Genomic DNA, 21,236 nt, shown 5'->3' with positions numbered 1-21,236 from the left:
TGAGGTGTCTCTAGCCTCCAGCTAGCTAATGCATGGACCAAGCTGTCAAGCATTTCTTATACTTTCTAGATAGCAACTATGGGTTTAAATTTTAAACTAGTTGCTACTCCTTTTCTGATACTTTTATGAACGTGTTCTGGCTGTGGTAAGGTCTAGTGCCCACAGTAAAGTCAAATGAAACAGATGGTGATGGTGGGTAAAGGCAGCACTTCTGTGGCACTCAGTGAAATGTTTATGGTCTTTACTTGGTTTTAGGTCAGCTACTACTTTCCCCTGAAGACCCTCTGGAGGTCATTTTTTGCTGCTCTGGTGGCTGCCTTCACGCTGAGGTCCATCAATCCTTTTGGGAACAGCCGGCTGGTGCTGTTCTACGTGGAGTACCACACCCCCTGGTACATGGCCGAGCTCTTCCCCTTCATCCTGCTCGGCGTCTTCGGGGGCCTCTGGGGGACTCTCTTCATCCGCTGCAACATCGCCTGGTGCAGGAGGAGGAAAACCACCAGGCTTGGGAAATACCCAGTGCTGGAGGTGATTGTGATAACAGCCATCACCGCCATCATCGCCTACCCCAACCCCTACACGCGCCGGAGCACCAGCGAGCTCATCTCGGAGCTCTTCAACGACTGTGGCGCCCTGGAGTCCTCGCAGCTCTGCGACTACATCAACGACCCCAACATGACCCGGCCCGTGGATGACATTCCTGACAGACCTGCTGGCCCTGGGGTCTACTCTGCCATGTGGCAGCTGGCCTTGGCCTTGGTGTTCAAAATTGTCATCACCATATTCACTTTCGGCATGAAGGTAAATCGGAGCATGGGCCGCAGATGGGTTGCGTGGGCTCTCTGTGGCTCTGACCTGCCCCAGCCACAGGGCTGTCCCTGAGGAGCTGCTGGCCCTGACCTGCCCCAGCCACAGGGCTGTCCCTGAGGTGCTGCTGGCTCTGACCTGCCCCAGCCACGGGGCTGTCCCTGAGGAGCCCACAGGGCTGTCCCTGAGGTGCTGCTGGCTCCTCTCCCTGCCAGCACCGTGCCCTGTGGGCCCCTGTGGCAGCCCAGGACTGAGCCCTGCTTTTCCACCTTCCAGTCATCTGCGGTTTTGTTAAGTGAAAAAGAAATCTGTGTGGAAATCTAAACCCACTGTTGCCAATAAGCAATTTCAAGATGATTCCCACTGCAGCTGTTTTTTAGCTCTCTCATGGATATGGGCTATTTACATTGTTGTTTGTCTTGTTGGATTAATGTCTTAATGTGCCTCAAGGTAGCTATACTCAAGGAAGTAATAATTTTAAATTTACTATTTTACACATTTAGAGCATCACAGAAATATAAAAGTGACTGAAAAGTCTATTTTTGAATACTTTAAAGCACTGTAGATCAGAAAAAAAGGGGAATGAACAAGAAGACTAACTGATGTGTCATTTGAATATTCTGGATTTGCAGCTTTTTCCTTCAGCAACTCCTTCTCCCCATAAATGAGTGATGAAAGGTCCAAGAACAATTTATCTATGCTTTCCATATATACCAAGCTGTTTGTGGTGAACTCTATATATCTGATTAATGAGCACATAAAAAACAGGTTCTGTCTGTCTACAGCTCCCATTTTCTGAGCATTTATTTGTGGATCTGGTGACTGCAGACAATGAGAAGCTTTTTTTAGTTATACACTGTATTTTATACCATGCTCAAAACTAGAGTATCTCATTTTTCACTTAAACACTACACTTGAACTGAGTATAGCCTTTCACTCTAGAAAGTGATTTATGGCTGACAGCCCATTGTTATGCTTGTTCATGAAAAGCTTTGTTTCTTTATTTAAAATGTGATTCTTTATTTATCCTGTATATTTAAAAACTGTTAGAAGCAATTGACAGTTTCAACCTGTCTGTAAAAGAACGGGCCAAATAGCTTTACCTACTAAATCTAGAAGACTCAATTGAGCTGCATCAGCAAAGTTAACACAATGTGGTGGGGGCTGTAGCATCCACTGTTATCAGCCCTAGATGCCTCTGGGCTCTGCTGATGAGGTGATTAGTTAAGTTCTCTAGGAAGCTCAAGGTATATTTTCAGACTTTAAAAGATATAATAGGCTTTCCTTTCTGCAAACAACAAAAGCTGCCAGCAAGCCCCTGTCACAGATCTGAATTGTCTTCTCCAGCAGGAAATACATCTCTAACTTGCTAGTGCATTTGACATCTAAGTAGAAATTTCCTAAGAGGAAATGCACTTATCCAAGGCAAAATACATTTTCATTCTCTTTTTTCCTCCCTCCATTCTCATTTAAATACTGTTTTTAATGATTTGTGACTTGTCTGTGCAGCAAACAAAGTTATGATTCATAGAGCTTCCTGGAAAATATATTGTAAACTGCAGTGGAGAATTAGTTGTCCCTGAGCAGTCAGCCTCCTTTCTCTGAATTTTTATTCTTCATTTGACATTTAATTTAAAATCTGGTCTGATTTAGTCTGAAAAAGTAGTAATAAAAGCATAAAGTGCTCCATCTGATAGAGGGTGAAATCACAATGTTATTTTCAGTTAAGCTTATTCTCAAGCCTATGACAGAACCATCAGCAGCTCCTGACCTCCTGCTGAGAAAGCAATAAAGGCCAAGCCAGGAACATCTTGACTTCAAAAGCAAACTATTATTCAGAAACAGCATTTATCTCCCTAATTCAGTGGGATGCAGCAGATAGGGTTCAAAATTTCTTTAAAAAGTGCACTAACTTTTTATAAAGCTATTAATACACATGTAGCCACATAAACTCTGTCACTGCAGAAAACTGTGTCAGACCATGGGGATCAGCCCTGTAGGCTGCCATGAGGCTATGGAAACTTGGTTCTCTTACTGTTAATTAAAATTGTTTGATACTTGCCATTTTTGTCAAGGTGCTCATGTGTCTATATTTCATTCCAGATCCCTTCAGGCCTTTTTATTCCTAGCATGGCTGTTGGAGCCATAGCTGGCCGGATGGTTGGGATTGGAGTGGAGCAGCTGGCATACCACCATCATGACTGGATCATCTTCAGGAACTGGTGCAGACCTGGGGCAGACTGTGTTACACCGGGCCTTTATGCCATGGTGGGAGCAGCAGCTTGCTTGGGTAGGGTCTCTGCTGGTCATTGGTTTGTGTGTGACCAACACTGGGGACATGCTTGGGGACATGCTCTGGAGGGGCCTGGGTTGGTGTTAGCTGCCTGTGTTGGCATTTCTGGGGGCAACAGAAGTTGAAATCAAGACGTGATGGGCTAAAGAATGGGCAGCTTCCTCTGCTGGTTGCTCCAGTGATCTGTCAGATAGTCAGCAACAGAAAGGCTTGCAGTCATTGATGTCTACTCCTTGTAGTCTGCCAAAAGTAGAGAAAAGGAAAGAAAAAATTGAAGTTAAGCTGCGGGTTTCCAAGCAGGAGTGCATTTGATGTACATTTGCTTGCATTTTTTCCATTTGATGTAATGAAATTCACTGTAACTGGACTTGCTTGTTTAGACTGTGCACTCTCTCAGTGCAGGAAGCAAACATCCAGTTTTTGCTAAATTTTAAGCTACACAGAGGCAAAAATTCTGGGTCTTATTGGCTGCGTGTCATGGTATGGTCAACTGAGCTGTATTTTGGTTTACATTTTGATCATAGGCCAATACTGGATTACACTCAATCAATAGGATTTATTGGATATAACAGCAGCGATCTGTTAACTATTAAAGCAAGATAATTGAAAAATATCTCACATATCAAATTTCTAGCCATAGAGTAAAAAGTATGCTACAAGCATACCATCTGAGCATGTTTTTACCTGATCATATCTTTCCCCTCGTGTACTTGTATATTCTATCTCCTTTTGTTGCTGTTATTGATATCATCATCAGTGTATGAAAAAATAGTGGAGAGGCATAACACACTAGTAATGTGACTGGGTAGGTTTGAAATTAAAGATGTACTTAAGAAGAGCTGGAAAAATTTTGGATTTGGATGCTCATATTGGAAAAGCAGGATCATTTGTGTGATCAGTATAGAGGAAGGAAGGGTGGGATTTGCTTGAAAATTTAATGTCTGTAATGTAGATATCAACAACTGAGCTTAACTGTCTTGATACCCCTCACAGTCAAAACAGAAAAATGAAGTATGGGAAAGATCAGTCTCATCTGCCCATACACATCTAAAACCAGGCAAAGGAACAGATGAATTTGGCCTCAAAAGGGCCTGTTTTTATCTAGAGGTTATAAAGGCAATCTGGGTCATCCCTTTGGATGTGAACACCCACAGCAGAGTAGATGTTTTAAAAAAAGCTGGGATGAATCTTACTGTCCAAACAAGTAAAGCACTTCCTTTTTACTGTAAATGATCTTCATATTCATTAAATAAATAATGCACAAAAATGTGGCTCTGATGTTGCAGATGATCTGCTGGTCAGCATAGAATTATAGAGGCATTGAATATGCTGAGTTGGAAGGGACCAATCAGGATCATCAAGTCTAAATCCTGCCCATGCACAGAACACCCCAAAAATCACACCAAGAGAATTGTCCAAATACCTCTTGAACTGTCAGGCTTGGTGCTTTGACCACTTCCCTGGGGAGCCTGTTCCAATACTCAACCACCAGGTTCTTCTGGGTGAAGAATCTTTTCCTGATATCCAACCTAAACCTCCCCAAGACAACTTCAGGCCATTCCCTTGGGTCAACTGTCACTGGTCACCAGAGAGAAGAGATCTGTGTCTGCCCCTCTGCTTCCCCTTGTCAGAATGTTGTAGACCAGAATGAGGTCTCCCCTTAGTCCTCTCCAGGCTGAACAGGCTAAGTGACCTCAGCCACTCCACAAAAGCTTCCCCTTCCCACACTCCATCATCCTAGTGGCCCTCCTTTGGGTGGTTTCTAATAGCTTAATGCCTTTTTTTATACTGTGATGCCCAGAACTTCACATAGGACTCAAGGTGAGGCTGCAATTTTTTCCTCTTTTACAAGGTCCAAATTAAGGTGCAGTAGTTTTTAATAGTGTGGTGAGAAATACAGTAGAAAGGTCACAGCTTGTACTTAAGCTGTTCTGTACCAAAGACTGTCTTTCCTGAAGTAAGAGAAATGGAGTATTAAATGATCCTTACTCTGGCATTTGCTCTCAGCTTTCCACAGTCAGAAGTTTAAGGCATTCCTCAGATGAAATTCATATCTGGATCATAGTGTTAAGTAATCAACAATCAAATATTTCTGTATGCTGCTAGATAAAAAGATCTTTTAATGACCTGTTTCTGATTTTTCTCATCTAAAATTGGGCTGTATTTTGAGCCCCAAAAATAGCAGATTTATTACATTTACCTTTGAACAGAGGCAAAGAAATGTTACCTAATAATTCAGAGATACATACACACTTGTCCTCAGTTATGTGATCATTTTTATCCTGTAATGTAAACTGAAGGAGTGAGGAACTTGCTTATGAAATTAATATGGAAAGACTAGACTGAAAAATACAGCTACAGCCCTGCCTGTGGCTGCATGCCTGGATGGCCTCAAACCAAGTTGTACTCAGTTCAAACGGAATTACTATAGTGATATCCAAAGCAAGGGTTTAAGCTGTAACATAGCTCTTGCAGTGGCCCTAAGCTGTTCCAAGGTAGGATTTTGTAACTGTGTTGTGCCCAAAGATAATGCTCAGCCTTCTCCTCAGTATGACTGCAATAGACAGGCTGGTGTGAAGGCCATCTCTCCACGTTCAGCCATGGCACTGAACTGATTCTTGGAGTCATTTAGAGGGCTAACAGCAGGATTCAGTTTTACTTTCTCAAGTATCCATTAAAGCTGATTTTTTTGGCATCCTTTTTGGTTTTAAAGCTCTGTCTTTTAGCATTCATTGTTTGCTTTTCAATGCTAGCAACTTTGGCATGAGCAAGTTCCCTCAACCTTTGCGATGAAAATTGCAGTAGATGAAAAATACCTTTCTGCAGAGAAACAAGCCTAAGAGTATAAGGGCAAAGTACTCAGCATAAATAATTACATGCATTTTTGAGTGCAAGGCTCAAAGATATAAGTGAGTTGCTTAGTATGTATACCAGCCCTGAGAGAAACTTGAGTCTTTTCCGTGTTGGCAGGTGGCGTTACTCGAATGACAGTCTCTCTGGTGGTGATTATGTTTGAGCTAACTGGAGGCCTGGAGTACATTGTGCCTCTTATGGCTGCAGCTGTCACAAGCAAGTGGGTGGCAGATGCCTTTGGGAAAGAGGGGATCTATGAAGCTCACATCCACCTGAATGGCTACCCCTTCCTGGATGTGAAGGACGAGTTCACGCACCGCACGCTGGCCACGGACGTGATGCGGCCGAGGCGGGGCGAGGCGCCTCTCTCCGTGCTCACCCAGGACAGCATGACTGTGGAGGACGTGGAGACCCTCATCAAAGAGACTGACTACAATGGCTTCCCAGTCGTGGTTTCCAAAGACTCAGAGAGACTTATTGGATTTGCACAGAGACGAGAGCTGATCCTTGCAATAAGTAAGTAGAGTGTCAATGTCCAAAAGATTGGTTTTGAAAGGGGTTTAGACAAGATAGGAGGTTAACAGTGTTATTCACCTTGAAGAATGGACAAACAAGCACCCCCAATCTTCAAATGTGACCTTTTCTAGGTAGTAGGACGTAGAAGCTTTTCTATTGCATCATACCACTGATAGAATTTTGTGGGCTTGACCCTTGTGGGCTTAATTTTGCTGTCACTCAAAAGAGTAAAATAAAATTCTTCTACAGACAACAGAGAGAAACTCAACTCAAATACCAGAATTTTTGTCAGAACCAGACCAAAAGCCAGTGTAGTGATTAGTTTCTTTCCCTCTCCATGGGCTTCCAGAATGGGCTGGGACAGTCATGAACTTTGGTTACCCATTGATGAAATAGCCTGTGCTCCTTTCTGTTGCTCTGTCTCAGTTTTTCCTCACATGCAGACTTTTTTAGTGCTGCACAATATTTTCAATTCACAATTCAATGCACAATATTTTTTGGTAAAGATGGGTGAATTTTTTCTGGCATCCAGTGGATAGCTGGCTGAGAGTCCAAGTCCATATCACTAAAAATTTTGACTGTCAGGTCCTTTCCTGGTTGATCTGATGACTGAGTGAGGATTGAAGAACAAGTGTATTGGATGAAAGTAAGTTTTTTCACCTTTTCTGGACCCAGGGCATTGAGAAATGCAGAGGTCTGCAAGGCTGCCCCACTGTCTGCTCCCATTTCTGGCAGTCCTGTGGTGTTGAGGGCCAGCTGGGCAGGCAGGCAAGATGCCAGCTGGGCATGGTTGCCTTGTACTTTGCAGGGGAGTGGAATGTCTGGTATATCCAAACCTCCTTGACTTGGAATTATTCTTCTCTGCATGGCTTTGTTTCATCCCTGTTGTTCAGGCACCTTAAAAAAGCTGTTGTTTCTGATGGAAATTCACATATTTTTCAAACAAGAAAATTAATAAATGGAAAATTTGGGTTACTTTGAAGGTCACTTTCCAGCTCAGTTCCCACAAAGCTAAAACAAAAATCGATGTCTTTAAAGCACTGTTTTAGATGTATTTAGCCTACCCTGGGTCTGTCTTTCATACTGCCCATGTTATGTCATGACTTTACACTTGGTGCCTTCCTAAGTTAATAGTCATTTGCACCTCCTTTTCAGGAAGGTTTGTCAGTGGGAAATTGCGTGGACTGAAGATGAAAAGCCCTCACTTTAAAATCAGAAAGATCAGAGGCTGCTTGAAGTCAGTCAAAGAACTTTGAGGAACTGAGTCTTTTGTTTCAGGTCATAAATGGCAGTGTGGCTGAATGGGCTTGCTGGAAGATGTGAGAAAATGTCAGGCTATGAACGGACAACAAAGAAATCAGTTAAAATTAAACTCAGTAAACATTTAGATCAAAATGCTTTCCTGTTCAAAAATTGTTTAACATCTGCATTTTTCAGAGGAAAAGGTACTGTTTTCTGATCAGCTCTAATTAAGAGCATCTTTTATAGAAAATGACAGAGAACCTAAATTTAAAATAAATTGTTATATGCATCGATAAGTTTTTCTAAAATCCTCAGCCACCGATGATTTTTGGTAACCCACCTTGGGCTGAGTGTGAGTGCTGTCATTCTGTGCTGGCACTATGATAAGTGGTTAATCTTTCCAGTAAGGTTTGTGTCCTTGTGACTTAAAATCTGGATTTGGTTTCCAAAGACACAGTATATGGTTCCGGTACAGAGCAGGACAAACTATGCTAGCAACTTTTTGATTGCTAATCCTCTTTCTCTGAAGTTGCTTTGCCTGAATTTCAGAGTTGGTGTTGTTGATCACTACCACAAGGGTAGCCAATGTGTTCTGTACCTCCACCTCAGCTTGCTTCATGGTTGTGATCATGGAGCCATTACACCAATTCTCCTTAAGCCATAAACTTGCTTACCAAGACAGAAATATCACACAAGGTGAAGCATCTCTGATTCATCTGTTCAGGTTCACCTGCTCAGCCTGACAGAGATACTGGAGTTACATCTCAGAACAGCATAAGCCCCATCCGTGCAGCACTTCGGCCAGGGAATGAGGTCTTACCAAAAGCAGAGTCAGGCCCACTCCAGTATCTCTTCTTTCACCAGTATCTCTTTTTTTTTTTTTTATGGCATGGTACCCTGCAGAATGCCTCCTCAGTTTTAACAAGCTCTGGCACATCTACATAAGAAAAATTTGCACTTCATGGAGACATGGTTTCAATCAAGAATTTCAGCTTCTTTTTCAGGCACAATTAATTGTGCATCAGTAGTATGGTGGTCCAGGGAATACTCTGGGGAAATACTCCAATTCCCTCACACATCTATCTGCCTTCTAGGATGAAGGCAATAGCTGCTGAGTCTTGCATCAAATACCTGTTCCCACAAAGCTATCTGCCTCATGATTTACCCCTACGTAATGTCTTTCCTACTGAGTGAGCATGCTCTATAAATGCATCAAATACCTGTAAAGTGAATGGCAATGCCATTGCCAATTGCTCAGCAGCATCCTCAGGAGGATTGTGTCCTTCCATTGATCCTTGTTGAGTAGGTAGGCAGGTGGGGTGGCAGAGTCACCCTCTCAGTGACTACCTCACCCACTCACCCTCAGAGTCTACATTTTAAATGACACCTACTTTTCAGTCTACAGAGGCAGAGTTTTGACACTGTAAAGCTTTTCTTAAACTCGGCCAGCTCCAGAGGCACCATGCAAAAGGCAGAGCCTTGGACAATAGCCAGGTGGCCTGTATAATATGCTTTTCCCAGTGTGGAGTTGAGAGATCAACATAGTTGATATAGGCTGTGAAATGTGAACCCCTGAATATGAGAGACTGTTTTACATTTGGGATAATTAATTCACTCTCTAGCTATGACAAGAGCCTGCATAGATTGCTCTGTAAAACCAGACATTGACATCCATTTGCTTTGCTCTTTCTCTTAATCTGTATCTGTTTTTCTTACCCACTGACTGCAAAAATGATCTGCTCTTCTGTTTTACCTTTACTCCCATTCCCCCATCCAGTGAGACTGCATACAAAATCCACCATTTTTCTGATGCCACTGAATTGACTCCATAGTACTACATCATTCAAATTTCTCTAGAGAGGTGTTTGACATGGAAGAGTGAAATCATGGTTTTGGCTAATCACTGCTGTTCAGGGTCACTGCTGCCTTGGGAACAGCAATGTGGTAACCAAAATGCTTGGCCCTATTTCTTAGGGTGCAGCTTTGGGAAGGAAATACCTAGCTGTCAAAGGTTTTTATCAAAGGGTGGGAGTTACCTTCAGTTTGATTAATGTTACCTCTTAGCACAGATCATATATCAAAGAAGTATGCAGGCATATTCACACTTGAAATTGGATGTATGAATTGAAACAAGCTGAGACGAAACTAACATCATTCCTGTAAATTGCAATAGGGCTTGTAATATGTGGGGTGAGAAGGTTGAGACTCACATACTGTACTGATGTTAGGTTTGAGCCAGCACTGCTCCAGCTCCAGAAATATTACAAGACAATGATTGCTGAATGTAAAAAAAAAAAAAATTGCAGCTGAAACATGTTGGAAACCATCACTGTCTACATTACAAGTCACAGGAGCAGGTTTCTCACTCTGATTGATGGCAGAGAGTTCCAAGAATATTTACATATGCTTGGAGTATGAGTTCAAGAGCAGAAGCAACCTATGTTAATTGAAAGTAATAATTTAACTATTTCCAAGGATTTATTAAAAAAAACCCTCAGAGCCAAACACATGATATGCTTATTCTGGGGAGTGAAAAGTTGTCTGTCATTTGGAAATCTGTCTCGTATAATGTTTATACCCTGTAGTGTTGAGCAGAGATGAGGTAAACTCTACAAAGAAAATAAAGTACTCCAGTGGTAATTCTTGGGGCATGCTTTAAGTAGAAGACTTATACTGATCATGCAAACTCCAGATGTAGTAATGTTCAGTTTGTAGTTTGATCCAAGTATTAATGATAGCTTTTGAACTTCTGAAAATGGTCACACATGTGCTGTTTACAGCTATATTTTTCCCCCCTTTACTATTTTCCTTTAAGTAGGAAGGTAATTTATTTTTCCTTTTTAAAATCTAGCTTTGCAAACAATTTAAGGCATTAATTGTAAACACACAAAGTTTACCCTGCATGCCAGCAAGGTGTGCTGATCTAGAAAAACACCCACACCACCCCTGGACCCCTGGAATGTGAATTTGTCTTTCCCCAGCTTTGTGTTCATAAATCCATTCACCATGTCCACATTTTCCCAAATCCACTGAAAAGTTTTTCTCCAAGCCAGCTGGGATCTTACACAGCTGTTGACTCCACTCCTTCAGACATGTAATAAGGTTTCTGTTGTGATTCTCACAATGGAGGAAATTACATACAGTGATTTGAATTTGACAGAAATTGGATTAGTGAAGTTTGTGAATGCAATGAGCTGCATATTTATTCAGAAAAGTATTATCCCTACAAAGGAAAAATATGTGCCTATAAAAATACCACATTTGCTTTGAGAGAGTGATGGCTCAAAGAAGTTCAAGGTTACTCAGTGACCCAAATTTCTGGGATTTCAGTACATTAAAGACAAAACCAAACCTTGCTTTCCAAAGGAGTGATTCTTTTTTATTACCAAATTAATCCACTGTCTGCACCAATTTTTGTGCTGCACAGAGAATGCGCGCCAGCGCCAGGATGGGGTGGTGAGCAACTCCATCGTGTACTTCACCGAGGACCCCCCAGAAGTGCCACCCAACAGTCCCCACCCGCTGAAACTGCGGAGGATTCTCAACCTGAGCCCTTTCACCGTCACCGACCACACGCCCATGGAAACCGTGGTGGATATCTTCAGAAAGCTCGGGCTCCGGCAGTGCCTGGTGACTCGCAGTGGGTGAGTAGCTGGCAGCCAAGTGAACATTTTTATGTTGTCTTATTTTTGAATGGATCAATAAGGGAACCTCACCTGTGTCTCTCCAGGGCAGCAAAAGAATTCAGACTTGGAACCAAAATGGTGCTTGCAGGGTATTATATTTCATTCTGCTCCCCCAAATCCTTAGTGTATTCTCATTTAGATAAGGTAAAAATAAACACAAAATAAACTGTTCTGACTTCCACTATCATTCAGTTTTCAGAAGAGGAAGATCTGGCGAGCAGTATTGTTTGCAAAGAATATACCTGTTTTGAGACATCCAGCTAGATTAGATGTTTGTGAAAATTGTGATAAAGGTATCACTGGAGAAAAATTACTCCATTCAACTTTCTTTATTGGATAATGGAAAGGTGTATAAACCAAAGGCCCTCAAATAACAGCTGAAGGAGGTGGGCAAATATGAAATTAGGAGAATAAAAAGCTGCACCATGTGGACTAGACATAACATCCCATAGTTCCAATGGAATTTGAGATATTTGGACATCATGACTCATCCCAGGATCTAGTTATAGCCAAACCACAGCCATCACTTCCAAATGTGGAAGACTAAAATTTATTCTTCTGTTAGAGAGTCTTTTTGTTATTCAAAAATATTGCATGTCCGTTGTTACTGCCAATGTAGTATCCTCAGCATTAAGAAAATAAGAACCATTATTGGGAAACAGATAAAGGTACTGATTTTAGGTGCCTGAGTTCAGAATTTTATACCTGGAGTTTTAGAAGTTATGTGAAATGAAAGGTGGAAAAACTATTAACAATGACATAGTTTCAATATTCAGTGCCTAATGGTCTTCAAGGACTGGAAGTAAAAAGCCCTTGAATACTGAAGGTTATGAAATTTTTTGACTCTTGGGGCCAGACATCCCATAGGCCTCATCTTTCTTGACAGATATAATTCATTTAGGTTCACATAAATGAGAAATTATCATTTAAATTTGAAGGAATTATGCTGTCAGTGACAGTTTCAGAAACCCTGTGCTTTAGCTTACTTTGTGTACTACCAACCACTGATACCTCGGGTTTGACTGCTGGTCCTCACAGCCTGAGCCTAAAGAAACTTATTATTTTGTGGTACCAATTATTAATTTTTGTAGCTCCTCACTCAGTCATGTTCCCAACAACAAGAGGTAATAAGCCAAAGTATTTCACTTAATTATTGTGGCTGGGGTAGTAGAAATACATGAGGTGAGAATACTTTTATAAAAAGGTAATAATTGGGGAATACATGAGATGGACAGTACTGTATGGAAGCACTCACAAAATGTCCCTGCAGCTGAACAGGGAACAAACCTGGATGATATATGAGATTGTTGACCTTTCACTTCCTTTTCTCCTATAGGAGGCTGCTGGGTATCATAACTAAAAAGGATGTATTAAGACATATGGCTCAAATGGCAAACCAGGACCCTGAATCTATCATGTTTAACTAGACTGGTAAAGAAGGAGAAAGTAACCCCACAGGAATCCCTTCTAGATTAACACGAAGGCTGTGTTTGCTGTTTCATCTTGTTTAAAGAGAAAAAGGTAATGTATATGAGGAATGGCCTGAAATGCCTCTGACAGAGGGAGTGGATGCAGGACAGCACTTATTTAATGAGGGAGGCAGTTTAGAAGCTCTGAGCAGCTGCAGACATCAAGCTGTGTTTCCTTAATGAGGTTCCCAAGAGCTCAATTGGAGCACTGGTGGGTGTGAGTGATGCTGGGCTTGGAGAGAAAGAGCCACGAGCATCAGTGGGAGGCATCAAGGTCACAGTAACTCCTGAGGCAGGTGTGAAGAGTAGCAGACACTGTTCATGTACAAGCTGCTAAGAGATAGAAAGGTTTGTGTTCCAAGCCATTGAGTGTAGATGAGTAATGTCAGTTGTTTTTGTTACTGGAATCATGGCTATTTGTTTGCTACTGAATTATACCATTTTCATGACAGACAAAAATTGTCATATTTTTAAACAAAAGACTTTGTCATCTTCATTTATTTTGTAAATGTTTAATGAATCAAGACTGGAGTTAAGTCTTAAGAAAAGAGTAAGATTATGCCTCAAATCACTTTAAAATGTAGTGTCCCTTGCTCCCTGCTTTAGTCTTTTGAATTTTTATACTGCTTAGCTTTTCTGTCAACCAGCTTTCCCTTATAAATGTTGAAAAGGGATTTATTTGTAAGAATTTATTATCTCTCTATGCAATTTTGCATACAAGTACTGTAAAATTTAGTATTTTGTGGTTTGCTGTGGTAACTGGAAAAAACATAGAAGCCCATAAAATAGCTTTCAAAAGCACTAAAAGGACAATGGTATCTGTCTCTCATCAGTGTTAGTGACCAGAGATTGAATCCCTCACTGTCTTCCCTTATGTACATCACAATTTTTCACAAATGAATGACATTCTGCATTGATTCTTGGTTGTCCACTTAGGTCCTTTTTGTCATTGCTCTTTCTTGGCATTTGTCTGTATTTGCCAAGAGATGGCTGAAATTAATTTAACAGTCATAGACACTTGCTCTGTAAGAGATCTACTTTTTATGCACTTGTCAGTCATAGGGCTGTGGAATTCCTCTCTACAGCACTGTAACTGGATAAGATCTGAGGGACTGAGAATGTAAATGATCATAGGAAAGCTTTAAGTATTTATCTGTTTGCACCAAGAACACAAGATTTACCAGACCCTGGTAGAGACCTCTAAGTCACTCAGGTAAAAATGTTAAATTTTCCTAAACCCTTGTTCTGGTCCTCTGTGAGATAAAGAGGGTCAACCCTTTAGTCAATACTGCTATCAGAATACCAAATTGTACTCCCTGTAACACATAATTCACACTGCCCTTCCTTTATAGATGCAAACTTAAAGACTGGAGAAAGGTTGTGCTCTGAATCCCTTCAGACCTCCTGGTCCCTTCATTTAGGCATCTAAGACCTCTGGTATTTTTGTTCAAATTCACCCAGAAAACTGGTGGTGTTTGGATGCTCCTCATGGATAGAGATGACTTTGCATGCCAGAACAGCCTGTTGCTCACCCCAGCCCAAACCCAGCCTGTTGATCTCACGTGGGCAATGTACATGATTATTGTGTCCCTGAACTGAGACAGCTGCTCAGGTGCACCCTGAGTTAGATGCTGAAGTTCTATGTCACAAATTCCTCCCCTTATCTCTGGTGACCCTGCTTCCTTCTGGCCGGTGTCCCACTGCATTCACACAGGGTATGGCCTGAATTGCTGAAGTAAAAGAAACGGAAGCAGAGGGATAATTTTAAGCTGTTAAGTACTCCACCTAACAATGGTGTTTGCAACAGACTGACATAAAGATATGTAGCTCTGGCCAAAGCCCATAAATATTGCAGTGTATACTTTTTGTTAAATGAACAGCTGCAGTACAATGTATTATTAATGGGATAATATTAACATCATGTAAACTGTAGGACTGAGCAACCCCTTTCCTCTGAAAATAGGAAATAGAACATAATGTGATTATTTCTTACATTTTTCTATGAAGCTGTCAGCAGCCAAACTCATAAAAAACCAACCAAGTCAATAACAATGCTCATAAACACTAGATTCCCTCATTTGAACAGAGAAGCCATCATAAAATCAGCTCATTCCCACAACTGAAGCCAAATGGGGCTTTATACAATTGTCAGTCTCTACCCATAACTTCTAGAATCTAAGGGATGTAGACTAAGCTAAAAAGGCTGATTTTTGAGAGCAATCTCATTCTTGGATCAAAATTGTATGACCATATTCTACTTTCCATGTTTTCTAACAGCAATCAATACAGTGTATCAACACTGAAAAACGTTATAATTTTATGAGAAAAAGACATGGACTTGCCTAACTGAGGTTAATCTGGCCGTGAATACAAATTCCCGTATGTATTGACTTGTTTTATCAGGTTAAACTCCATCTGTGGCTATGCATTGGCATGGACTCGTGTGGTTAATTCCCATTAATACCCAAAGGCCTGATTACTGAAACCAAGTCACCCCTGTTAGCTTGTTGCCTTGCCTTATTAGACTACTTAGGAGGAGCCTTCAGGGCTTAAAAACAAGATCCAAAAAACCAACTTGGTGATTTGCAGCAAGCACCAGCAGAAGGAATTGAGATTTATGTAGTTGTTGTGAATGCAGTTTGACCCTGGACTGCCACCCAAGTAAAAGGCAGGTGAATGGGTGTACAGCTCTCTTCTGTCAAACACATTCCTCTCTAGATGGAAAGCTTTAAATGCCTAAGGGGTCAAGGGAAAAACCTTTGGACATGTAACCATGTAGTGCTGCTCCTTTTTCCCGTGTCTGTTCAAAAGATGTTAAACCAGAGCAGGGGCTGCTATCTGTCTGTCCAGGAGTGGCACACTCATGGCTAACTTCAGCTGCCTGGTGTTATCATCAAAGCTGAGGCTGATGCTAGAATGACATGGAGGGCTTTGAGACTTTGCTAATTAGAAAACTTCCTCCATGCTCCAACCTTTATTGCTCTTCACACTGGTGTCTGAAAGGGAACACTCTTAATATAAATTAATAACATGCTTATCTCAAAAAATGCGGTTATGGTATAATGATTTATTTCCCCTTAACAAGCCCATTATCAGGCACTATTTTCCATCTGTATTCCAAAATTCATTTCAGAAGGTACTGAATAGACTCCAAGAGGCACAGATCTCAGTCCTGTTTGAATTTATATGGCTCAAGGTAGTCACGTAGCGTTATCAATCTGAGTTACATGAGTATTTTAGTATATACTGCTGAATTATGCAACCTCAGTTCAGTCCTTCAAGCAGTTGGCCTTCAAAAATGCCCAACTAAAATAAACAGGGGAATAAGAATCTTTGAATGATGGAGGTTCAGTATTGTACCTTTGTTTTGCATGAACTGTGTTAAGTTACATTCAGCTTCTGTTGTGTACTTGAAGCAATCTGTACTGGAAGGTTTAATAATAAAGTACAGAAATGAATGACATTAGAAAGACCCTTTGGCTGTCCCAGTGACACTAATTATTAATTCTTATGCTTTGAAGAAGCAGAAAAAGAATGTTTAAGGATTACAAAAGGCTCACTGATTCCGTGCTTGAATGACACTGTATTTATGACTATAGTTTTGCTTTGGCTCTGTTTGTTGTTTTGGGTTTTTTTTAATTGTAGAGAACAGTGTATCTGTTGCACCTTATAAAAAACAATGTTTGGACTCTATTTTTTAAATAAAACTGACTTACAGTACTGGAAACATTTCTTGTATATCTTATTAATTAGAAAATTATTTAAGTTAATGTCTCTATGATTTTTGTTTCCTTTTCTCACTTTCTCACTCACAGGGATAATTCAAGCCTGAGTTCTAGAGATTTAGGATATCCCATTAAATTATAGGTTAGGTAATATTAAGAAGGGAGTTAGTAAAGTTCATGCAGTGAACTTCAGAGAATCAGTCTTGATAGCTGGCTATTTTATTTTCAGAGAAAAATGTTTTTTCTTCAGCATCAGAAATACCTTAGAAATCTAAAAAGAGAAGCAAAATCATTTATCTAACCAGGTTGTTCTGTCTAAAATGGTCATGAAACTTTAAAACTAGATGTTGCAAAGCCCCTATGATATATTTTTGGATACATTTTTCAATTGCACATTAATTCAAATCTAAGATCAAAGACTGAAAATGACAGGTTCAGTCATCCCCATTTAATTGGATGAAACATATGGTAAATCTATGTCAGAGACTAAATTCTAGGTAGTAGCAAAGAATATGGGCTCGATCCTGATCAACACTAAGGTGAACATGCCAGCAATATCCTAGCTCAAATTAAATTACTCATTTCAGAAGCTGGTTTTGGCAGTCCCATGGCCTTCAACTCATTCCATGGATTGCTGTGTCCTTAACACAACCCAAAACACACACCATAACCCATCAGGCATGCAGCAACTTCAGTAAGTTGTAATAATTCCTGTAGTTTGTATTTGGTCATGGGGTTCTGAACTTCAGACCTACCCGTCATCACTTGTGGTGGTGCAGCTGGGAGATGGAATAGAAAATGTTCACAGCATTCAGCACTGCTGTGGTGCAGCTGTGCTCCACACACCCTGGCCTGCCCTCCAAATCCAAGCCAAGCAGCCTGTTATCATCCATGTGCCTTCTGGCTCCTTTAGGGGAGGCTCTTCCTCCACATCTATTTTCTACAAGCTGTATTATTCCCTTGTGCTGTTCTGCTCCTCTGCTCCAAATGTGATGTTGCTTCTAGCTCCCCACTGCTGTGGTGGCCCACTATGCCCAATCTCACGGACACTGTATCCCAAATAAGAAAGGTGCATCTCCAGTGGAGGGCCTCCACTTGTGGCAGACAGGATTTTGCACTGCTGCTCCCTGGAGGACACGGCAAACACAGTGTTGCTGGAGTGCTGCACAGAGTTTTTTGATTAGTTTTTTTTTTTTTTTTTTTGGCTTGCTATCTCTTAGGATCTGGTTATTGAGTTGTCTCTGCCCGAATCAAGGTGCAAACAGTAAATGTCAAGTAGGGAGAGATAGAAGAGAGTGGGGCAAAGAGAAAGAGAGGGGGAGAGAGAGACTAAGCAAAGATATCGCCACCACATGGAATCCTGAGATGTTCTGATGGACCTTTTTCATCCTGCTCTGCTTGCTGGTGGGGTTCCTCTGTTCTTGTGGAGGTACCACTTTTCCACAGTCTAAGTCCTTGTTATCTATAAGGCATGGGTGCTGTTCCCACCCGGCATGGGATGGCACTTGTGTAAGATACTTCCTTTCTCACAGTTTGCCTTGGTGGGAGCTTTTGTCCAGAAAGTTACCTAGATCTGCCTCACCAGGCCTGGCACCTTCTTGTTGCTGCTGTCAGTGCTTTCCCCACAGTTTGCCCAACAGAATTTTGTCCAGTGTGTTAATTCCAAACTTTCACCTCTGGTTCGGTCTGGTATTACTGCCTTCCTTGTTGCCATCTGTGCTTATTCTAAGGTCCTGTTGTGGTGGCTTCCCTTGTGGGAACTTTCTTGTTTGACAGTGTTTGAGACTGTTCATTGTGCTTCTTGAAGTCCTCACACTATCTAAATGCAATATCAAAAAAATGAACTTCTGAGAAAAATAGCTGCTGCATTTCACAGGTCGATTTAGTACGTTCACCATCTAACCAGTAACTGGTGACTTCCCAGTGAGGTCAGTCTGGAGCTGGGATGTGACTGTGAGAGCTGTATCCTAAAGCAGTTTGGGCTCTTAGGCAGAGTGAGACAGGAACTGCTGACCTGTAGCTGCAGCATTTGGTTAACTCTCCATCCCTCCTTTAACCTTTTTGTATTCTGAGCATAATTAATATTCTTGGTTTGAGCACATAATAAACCCTGTGTTATTACAGTTAATGATTTCAACCCTTGTTATCTTTCAGAATTATCTTGTACAATCAGGATTAAAATAATCTGAGTGTTCCTACTGGCTTTGCCCAGCCACAGCAGGTAACTGGTTAGGAAGACATAACCATATGTAACAGCCAGCCTGGGGAGAGTCAGCATTTGGCACTTCAGCTGTGTTTCATTTGAGAAATGATTGTGCAGCCTGAACAATCAGTGCACAACTCTCTGTGGGGATTTACAAAGCCTGATGATTTGTTCCTGGCTTGAACGGCATTTAGAGCAATGTTTGTGGCCAGCTGATGTTACATACCCTTCGGATTAACCAGTCTTTCTTAATCCACAAAAATTCAGTAAGGGGCACTGAATAAAATGTGGAGATTGCTTAGGAAACTAGACAATCTAGTATAGATTATATATAATCTAGACAAACTAGACAAAACTAGTATATTAGCTAGGAAGAGCTGCTTTATTGTCTCAAAGTTATGTCCGCAGAGGCATCCCAGTTCCAGGAGAACCATACCATACAATGGCTGGTCTCACTACTAGGAAGGAGTAATACCTAAAATTTGAAATAATATCTGTTTGTATTGATGCATTTTGAAAGACAACTTTTTTCCCTGAAATAAGCTTGCGGTTTCTACAGTTGCTAGTGAGAGCTGGACTGTGGCCATGCACAATTTGATGAGGAGTGCTGCAGGACTAGTGCATTAAATGCTAGTTGAGCATTTCTCCTTTGATAAATGCAGTAAGAAGGAGTGGCTGCCATAGTTGTGCCATGCAAAAGGACCATTCCAAATAATTAAAAAGTCAGATGAACTGTAGTTCTCTGCTTCTAAAGGTTCCCCACAGGTAAGATTGAAAGGTTGTGAAGCCTTATGATTAGATAATTTCCAAAGCTGCAATTTGCCTAAAGACAAATTTTACTTACCTAACTCTCAGATTATGTGACCATTAGAATCCAAAATTTCTGAATGACATACAGCGGGCAACCGGACCCCTGAAGTCCCCAAGCCTGGGAAGAGAGAGAGACACCTGAGCTCTGCTGTGGTTCACAGGTGAGGGAGAGGACACAAACTCTGCCAAAGGCTCCAAAATTACCCCAGTCAGCAGTGAAGATTCAGGAAAGAAACACAATATGTGCCATCACCAGCCCTTCCCTTTTTCACAGTAAGATCATGGTTAGAGACTCTTTGTTAGGTAAATGTCCATGCAATACAGCTCTTGTAGGTGTTGATTTAAGTCCAGCTCACTAAGTTACCATAGTGCAGCTCCTTCCTTGCCAACTTGTGCTCTGGTGGACCTTCTGCCAACCCAGAAGGAGCATTCTCCTAAAAGGGACATTTTTAGCCTTAAAGATAACTCAGCTAGCAATTCTAATCACACTGAGATGCAGAATCTGTATCTAAATTGTTATAGGAAACTTGGGCTTCTGCTGATACTCCCAATTTTCAGCTATTGGATGTTCAGCACATTTTTAGGCCTTGCTGTAGCCCAAACATAGTATTTTGCTTCATGTAATTGAAGTTAAAATCTAGCAGGTATTTGTCACTGCCCAGAATATTTAAACATGCAGTCACTGCTAGAGATCAATTATAATTTAGATTATTGCAGTAATTCTTGATTTTTAATCTCTGTCTGACATTTAAGCACCAGTATAATACTAGTACTACTACCACCACTACTACTACTAATAAATCAAATTAATTAATTCAAATTGTGCAATAATTAGAGGTACAATAAAGGTATAAGTAGTCTGCCTGAAGATTTTCTACCTCATAGATAATTAACAATGATGCTGAATTATGTTTTGGCCCTGTCTCTAACCTTTAAGGAACACTACCACAAAGCACTAGTCACAGGAACACAAGGAATAAGCTCCTCTGCACCTCTTCTTTCCAAGCCTGTGGGAACATACATGAAACCATTCCTTTTCTCTCTCTCAGGCCAGGTTTAGGCAATAGAAATCCCTGCTAATTTGATGACTACAACAACTCCTGCTTAGTAAATCTCTCCATGTCAGGCTGCTTCCTTCCAGACAGACAGCCACCATTCCAAGAGGACCAGTTTTCCTTCTGTGTAAGGATAACCAAGTAGGGCAGGTAAATCACACCTCCATCCCCTCCTACTTTTTTCCCTTTGCTGTTTTTCTCTTCATTCAGTCTCAACCATCCAGTCCCAACCCATCCTGCCTCTTTGCTGCAGCTTTTCTGTAATAACTGAGGAACTCTCAAACAAATCAACACATCTGCTCTTTCTGTTCACTTGGGTCTCCTGCACAGAATGCAAATTTGGCAGCAACAGTCAGTAGCTAAGCTACAGTCTAGCTACCAGCATTATTTCCACCAAATAAATATTCAGTGTTCACAAATTGTAAAATACAAACCATTGAGGGATTAGAACCAGGGGCCAGCTCAATCATCTGATGGCCTGGTGCATACAGACCACAGTAACATATACTGCCTTATTTGCTCTTTTTTGGCTTCATGTTAGAATTCTGCCTTCTTGCTGTTCAAGCTTCAACAAAAT

At 41.2% G+C, this 21,236-nt stretch overlaps 1 protein-coding gene across 1 annotated transcript in view; it reads left to right on the top strand.

Annotated features, from left to right (window-relative positions):
* Positions 1-16,586, top strand: part of CLCN4 (chloride voltage-gated channel 4) — a 42,368-nt gene extending 25,782 nt beyond the window's left edge. Inside the window, exons 8-12 of the mRNA XM_064708644.1 lie at positions 256-801; positions 2,911-3,097; positions 6,071-6,469; positions 11,139-11,355; positions 12,734-16,586. Coding sequence (XP_064564714.1) covers positions 256-801; positions 2,911-3,097; positions 6,071-6,469; positions 11,139-11,355; positions 12,734-12,824 — 1,440 coding nt within the window. The 3' untranslated portion in view covers positions 12,825-16,586. The remainder of the gene's footprint in view (positions 1-255; positions 802-2,910; positions 3,098-6,070; positions 6,470-11,138; positions 11,356-12,733) is intronic.
* Positions 16,587-21,236: the final 4,650 nt, after the last annotated feature.

The sequence above is a fragment of the Zonotrichia leucophrys genome, chromosome 1 (assembly GCF_028769735.1).
Source record: "Zonotrichia leucophrys gambelii isolate GWCS_2022_RI chromosome 1, RI_Zleu_2.0, whole genome shotgun sequence".
In the NCBI taxonomy this organism is placed as follows: Eukaryota; Metazoa; Chordata; class Aves; order Passeriformes; family Passerellidae; genus Zonotrichia; species Zonotrichia leucophrys.
The sequence above is the reverse complement of the archived record's forward strand: the minus strand, read 5'-3'. Positions and strand labels throughout refer to the sequence as shown.